The 7,395-nt window shown below is 27.2% G+C and overlaps 1 protein-coding gene across 1 annotated transcript; it reads right to left on the bottom strand.

Annotated features, from left to right (window-relative positions):
* Positions 1–4,446: 4,446 nt before the first annotated feature.
* On the bottom strand, positions 4,447–6,347 carry LOC137832120 (U-box domain-containing protein 35). The gene is made up of 4 exons (XM_068640133.1): positions 5,868–6,347; positions 5,143–5,267; positions 4,949–5,064; positions 4,447–4,826 (listed from the first exon to the last, which is right to left on the bottom strand). The coding sequence occupies exons 1-4, from the start codon at positions 6,193–6,195 to the stop codon at positions 4,625–4,627; spliced, it is 771 nt and encodes a 256-aa protein (XP_068496234.1). The 5' UTR covers positions 6,196–6,347; the 3' UTR covers positions 4,447–4,624.
* Positions 6,348–7,395: the final 1,048 nt, after the last annotated feature.

Consider the following 7,395-nt stretch of genomic DNA (forward strand, 5'->3'; position numbering starts at 1 on the left):
GTTCTTGTTTCAGACCTAAGTACCTGATATCTAAAATATGAATTAAACAATTAAAGTCTATAACATTACTAGAACATAACCAATAAACGACTAACGTTTTTAATAAAAAGTAAAATTAATAACAAAAATGTTAAAAATAAAATAATAGTTCAACTTAGATCGAATCACATGACCTAGGGTTTTAGTTGAACATTAAAACTGTCGATTTTGAGGTTGGAAATTTAGTTTTTGAGCTAGCCACGTGCTCCATTTTGCTACAAAGCAAATCTTATAAAGTGCTTTTAAATCCTAATTATGTTAACTATACAATACTAATTAATAAATAATGTTTTAATCTCTTAATTTCGACATTAGTAAATTACCTTTATGAAACTAAAATATGAGTTAGTCAAATTACATGCAACTGAGTCGAGTATCATTTATCTATATAGATTTGTATAACAAATAATTATATATAAATATGTTTGTAGTACTTGGAGTACAATTGAATTTTTCTTTTATTTGCTATATTTAAAAAAATGAATTTTATAAAATTAATTAGTTGATTTTGGTCCCATAAAATATTTTTTTAGTTCTTATAATATTTTTTTTATCTCGAATAAATTCCTGAAAAGTATTAATTAAAGCACAACAGAAAAAAAAAACTATAAAGACATACCTTAAATTAGATTTGGTGATTCCAATCACTAATTTTCTTATATCAAGATCTCTAACTAGATTTGTCATTACTTTGACAACGTTGTCATCCTCTACAATCATCTCTTCCATCTTAACCTATTTGGTGTGTTACATATATACAATCATTTCAAAAGTTGATTTCTCAAAAGAAAATATCACTTGAAGATATAATTAGACTCTTAAATATATCACTAAACAGTTTGTCAAGATTACAAAGTTAAGACACTTCAGTCTTTCAGTTATTTTTTCTATTTTTAATACATAATTAGCCTCTAAAAAAGTATTGGTGCATCAATTTCATTCTTAATAAACTATTACAGACTCTAATTAGTTCAAAAACATACTAAGATAGATGAATAACTAAATTGTCAATAGATAATTTTTTTTATATCTTAAATTTCATGAAAGTGATATTTTTCAACTATCGAATTGTGTATTGTTTTTGTGCAAAAGGAATTTCTTTATCTTTGAATCAAGGCAGAAGTCAATGAACTATTAAAGGAGCAACTGTATCTTGTCTTTCTGTTGAGTCAAGTGTAAGTTAACATGCTTTGAATCTACAAGACTCCTTGGAAATTTTCCAACTGCTATCAAACATCAAAAACAACAATCAAGACCACAAAGTCATAGCTTAATTAATGACTTTAAATGGAAACAACCACCTCATTCATTCGTTGTCTTCAACATTTTTATTAATCAAAATGGTTACAACCATCTTATTCAATCCTTGAATCACACCACCAACAAATAACTTGTTGTCTTGTACCACTATATATTTATATTTCCAACCAATTTTTTCATGGTGAATAATCAAAATTTTCAACTTATGAAAAATAACTAATAATTCATAATTTGTATTAGGTGAAAATTAGTATGGACCATGTGATGATGATGACATATATGTAACAATATCTCTTTATACAAACTTAAAGAAGATGACTCACATGGACTTGAGATAAGCTTGATTTCAGAAAAAATGTATATGAGATAAACTTGATTTCAGGAAAAATGTATATGAGATAGACAATGGTAAAGGGTGTGACAACATGCTTCAAATTTCATGAAAGATCTTCCATGCTTGATTCCCCAACGTGGTCTAGTGCCACATGAACAATATCTTTGTCGTTGTTCTTGTGAATGTCAAAAGAGAACATACTGTCGATCTTCATCGTAGTGCAAACAATCATGTCTCGTTTCCCTGACACCATTGGTAGGAACAAGTTTACATCAACTTGGTTTGTCTTATAAGTTTTGTAGAATTTTTGAGTAAAAATTTTAAGAATAACTTTTCTGACTAGATTAGACTTTCATTGTTTTAAGTATAGTTAAAACGAAACTTCAATGAATATGTGGTTTATGAACAAATTTTATTTTTTTATGTTATTGGTATTTTGTTTTTTTTTTTCAAACTAGACAAAAAATATTAAGAGGAAATATTTTACATACTAATGCCTATTCATATTTAAAACTTGAACCTAATGTTCTTGAAATTAAGTTAAAATAACTTCAAGTGAGTCGACATGCATTTTCAATGATACATAAAAGGAGGATTTTAATTAGTAAGAAAGTGCTACGAAGATGACAAGAAATATTCTTTAAAAAAATAAAAAAGACAAATTAATGAAGATGGAGTTAGGGACCGTAAAACCTTTTGTGATGAGGAAAAATTAGGAGTTTAAAGTCAAATCATTGGGACATGTTAATATATATTATATGATTATCTCGTCTCTTTCAAATGGAAGATTAGATAGTGACTACATTGGACATTTGTGTTAATTAATTAAAAATTATATTAATAAATTAATTGTTGATATAACAAGTAGCTAGTAGGGTTTTTATTGGTTGATTTTCTTTTCCTATAGTAAATAGAATTATAATTTCAATATTATTAGTTCTTTATATTTGAATATATATATATATATATATATATATATATATATATATATACCACAAATTTGAATTGGTTAATAATTATAGTTTGTAGTCTCTAATAAAAAAATAATGATAAATAAGTTTAAGGATTTAAAATGAAAAATTGATTCATTGGCCACAATAGAAAAAAAAAAATAAAGATAACGGATAATAATGTAATAATAATGAAAATTCTAATTACTATTTTAATATGGTAGATAAATAATATAATAATGGAGTTAAAGAGAATAATTATTATAATAATAATAATAATAGTAATAATAATATATACTTCAATATTATGAGTTAGATAAACTAATACTAGGAGTTAGATATATATTTTTAACTTATAATGAGAAATTCTTAATCAAGCATGCAATACAAGGTTTAAGATGAATATAAGATCTTTTTATTCAGTCCTATCATACAATAAGTTCCATCTTATGTAATTGTTCATTTTTAGCATTGTGCCTTCGAAAATCTCATTATACAACTTCATTTGTGATTGTATGTATGGTTGGAATTTAAGTTAAAAAATACGTAAAAGAAATATGGCCTATAGATTTATTAAAAATATAAAATGAATCAATTTTTTTAAAAGTTAAAATCAATTTATATATTCAATTATTTTTAAAACTTTCTTCTAACTTAAAAAAAATTATGTGATGCTTTAAAATAAATAAATAAAGTCCAATACATTGAAAAACCAATTCAAACCGAGTCACATCTCTTTTAGTCTACATTTTTTTTACTAAGTAATATTATACAGGAAAAAAAAATTGTTTTAGTTGTCAAAATTGTGAAAAATGATGAACTTACCCGTAACACTAACATGAAGCAAATAAATTTTAAATATAGTTTTAATCCTTAGATCAAATTTTGATTTTGTTCTTATAAATTTTTTATTTATTTTTCATTCATGTAAAATTTAAAATTATTATTTTTAATCCTTATAAAAAATAGAATGTTGATTCTACTTCTTGTAATATATCTTCTATTTTCCATTCTTTCAAAATTAAATCACTAATTTTAGTCTTTTAACATTCCTTTTAGAATAAACAAATAACATCTACTTTATATAGTTTAGAAATTATTTTTAAAGATGTTATTTTTTGACGTCGTATCATATCACTGAAAATTATCATATGACTTTTGTTCAACACATAAATAATTAATAAGTGTCACATTGTATTATAAATAAATAATAGTAATTTTAAGAGAAATTAAAATATTATTACTTTTATCTGAACCAAAATAAATTATTGTACATGAGTTAATAACATATTTAAATAAATAAATAAAGTCTACAAAAACAAAAACAAAAAAACACATAAACAAAAATTCACAAAAACTGTGTGGATTAAGATCGGCCCACAAATTGCTGGATACGTGCATTCTTGATCAGCTTGAACCAACAAAATATAATCAATTTAAACACATCAATTTTTTTTCAAAAAATTGAATTGATCATTAAACTAAAAAAATACTAGTTAATATTTTATTAATTTAATTACAGTTAAATTAATATATATTTTAATATTAATATTTTTTTTGAAAACTCTTATGAACTGTTAATTGTAGTAAATTCACATTAATATGTACTTTAAAATGAATGATAGATATATTCTTGTTGATTTTGAAGATAAATTCTCTTCAAGAATGGTATTCTCTATTTTTCCATCATTTTGATAGTCTATGGTAAATAAGAAAATCTACATATATACTACATTCTTAAACCAATCCACACCTCTACATAATAAAATAATCACTTTTGCAAATATGAAAATCTCCTTTTGTACTTTTTGGATTCGTGGTATTATTATTAGAATATTTTTACGTATAATTCAAACATCATACTGCAACATCTGAATATATCACATTTTTTTTCATAGAGAAAGCTAAGTTAAACATTCCACATCACATCTCTTGTTGGTTGCACTTAGATGAGTTTGTAAAACAAGATATTCATTTAGGGAACTATTCCCTATGCTGAAATTCAGTGACTGATACACAGTGCTTATGAAAAGCTTTGACTTTAAAAGTTGAAACAAACACATGAAACAGAAGCATTTTGCTGATGCTTGTTTTTCTGGGACATGGAAGTATCAGTGGCAATGGCACCAGCTATCTGTTCATTTACTTCCTTTCCTTCACATACAATACTCACATCGCAACCTTCTGGAGCATTCTGCAGTATCTGATCAGCTATGCCACTCCCTTTCCTTGATCTCATTTTTCTGTGCAACCAAAATGTTAAGTGGTTCAAATATAAGACTAAATTATCTATTCTTTTCTGAAGAATGCTTATATAGCCCAAACTGAAATTGGAGTGTGATACATTGATAGTGTGGCATTCTACCTTATTTGGGATTTGCTGGCTCCAATCACTAGTTTTCTTATTTGAAGAATAGGAATCAGGTCATTGATAGCCTTTGCAATCAAGTCACTCTCAATCAAGATGGTGTCCACCTTAACCTGCTTCATAGTTTTCTTACTTCAAATCTTTGATTTTGGGTGCAATTTGGAAAATACTTCCATTTGTAGAATTAGTACCTTGGAAGCAGAACATAATTGGAGGAATTTGTTGAGGAGCTCTCTTCTCTTGCCTCTTTTTTGGGCCATGTAGCTCTCTACCTGCTCAGGACTCGCTTGGTTCTTTGGAATCATTCCCACTCCCACTGTCAATACCAGAAGCACAGTGGCAAGTTAGACACATTCACAAACTCACAAATGCATATATGCTTAAATTTGGCTAATTGGAATCTTCAAGTTGAGAAAATTCTTATTTGCATTCCGACAAGAAAAATCAGAAGAATTCAACAAACGAGCTTTGACTTTATGTACTTGAAATTCACATTCCTTTATTTCAATCATGTAGGACATGAGGACTCTATCATTAGTCCACATTTTGTACTCATGGATTATCATATTTTCTAAGCCCTCAAAATTGATTCCCGGGTTATACTGAAGAAAACCGAATGAAAAAAAAAAGAAAAAAGAAAAAAAGTAATCATGTTGACCTTTCAAACTGTCAACCATCTTATACATATCTCTTGCTGATCTTGGAAGCCATTAATAATTATTTTGTGGTCTTAAAAACAGCATGGTGGTTAAGACCTCAACCTCACAGGTAGGCCAAGGGTGTGAACAACTTGCACCTATCTACCACAGAGACAGAAGAGAAAGAATGATTTAAAAACTACAATCCAAATTCCAAAACAACAAAATAAATAAAGAAATAAACAAAAGGGACATGAGAAATCTGGAAGAAAAGTTACAGGGATTTGGAAGGAGGTGGATCTCTGGGAAAACGTGTATGAGATAGAGCATGGTCGATGGAGTGGTGAAGTTGTTTAGGGTCCATGACAAGGCTTCGATGCTACTCTGGCTCTTTCCCACGGCCACATAGACAGTGTCTTCCTCCTCCTTCTCGTCTTCACCAATGGTAACCATAGGTTTAGGAGCATGATTGTTGAAGAGGAAGTCTGAGGAGTTATCTTCCTCTATCTCACTCACGCTGCTGCTTCTTCCACGGTAGTTGTCCTCCACCTTCAGGGACACAGCTTCATCTGAAGGGTGCAAGGTCTGAGTTAAGGTTTCAGACATTTATATGACTGAAGACGTGTTGTTGTGTGTTCTTGGCTTTGGTGAAAGGGCAATAATAGTTGTCTTTAGAAGAGAGTTGAAGGTGTAAATGAAGACAGAAAGTGTGGTGTAAATGAGAGAGAGAGAGAGAGAGAGAGAGTTGAATTAATAGTAGCACCGGCCTCAGGGACAATTTTGATTTGAGGGTGTGAAAAGCCATGTGGTAGACTAAGAAATTTAGAGTTTGAATATAAACTTTGACTTTTATTTTTGACCTACACAAATGTGTTGTATAAGATATTTTGGAACTAAAACAGTAGTCTCTTTTTGCAAATTTATGACTTTCTTTTTATTTTTTTGTTTTATAATTATTTATATATTCAGAAACTAAAATTATTAAGGTTTTTTAATTAAAAATTTACTTTTAATTTTTTTATTATAGTGGTGTTATTTTATATTTAATAATAATAATATTTTGGTATTTATTTTAAGATGTAGTTAATTTACCTTTTTTGGATGATAAATTTTTGTATAGTATTTTTTGGTTAAGCCTTGGGTTTTGTTTATTTAATTTAAAAGGGGAAAACAATTATGGTAAATATTTTAAATAAAGTAGAAAAAATATCTAATACATAAAATAAGATTTTTAATGAAATGGTGTAGTACATTTATTCATGAGAGTTTGTCTCATGAGTTAGTCATTTACTTTTTCTTTTCAAGTTTTTGGTATGGTTCTTATTGGGTAAGTCTGTTGTATATAGGTAAAAGTGATTGAACTTCTCATGCCATATTATGACCTATCATTGTCATGTGTTTATAAGCATAATGGGCTTGTAACAATTTATGAATGGTGTTGGATGATATGTTGATGGTGTTGCATCAAAGAGCTCACAAATATATTTGAAGAAGTTGAAAAATATTATATGTGTACAAAAATTGTTGTAATGTGAGTTAACCGAGATGAGTTGTGATGCTCATTTGAACAAATGATAAGTTTGATGACTAAAGTGATCAACGCAATATTATTGATGTTGGTGTTATTTAAAGAAGATTGAAAATATAATTAAAAATAATAATTTTAGTTACAAAACATAATTAATTACTATATTACTTAAATTATAAATTATTTTATAAACTTAAAGTAATTTTATTTTTATTTAATCATTAGTTATCAGAGTTTTAACTATTAATTATTTTTTATTTTTAAATTAATTTTTACTA

Source organism: Phaseolus vulgaris, chromosome 6 (assembly GCF_000499845.2).
Source record: "Phaseolus vulgaris cultivar G19833 chromosome 6, P. vulgaris v2.0, whole genome shotgun sequence".
NCBI classification, from domain to species: domain Eukaryota; kingdom Viridiplantae; phylum Streptophyta; class Magnoliopsida; order Fabales; family Fabaceae; genus Phaseolus; species Phaseolus vulgaris.

Coding starts and splice junctions, on each gene's coding strand:
- LOC137832120 (XM_068640133.1), bottom strand. CDS start 6,195: ATGTCTGAAACCTTAACTCAGACCTTGCACCCTTCAGATGAAGCTGTG. Junction 5,268..5,867: donor CCACCTCCTTCCAAATCCCT/GTAACTTTTCTT, acceptor TGGTATTGACAG/TGGGAGTGGGAATGATTCCA. Junction 5,065..5,142: donor AATTATGTTCTGCTTCCAAG/GTACTAATTCTA, acceptor ACTATGAAGCAG/GTTAAGGTGGACACCATCTT.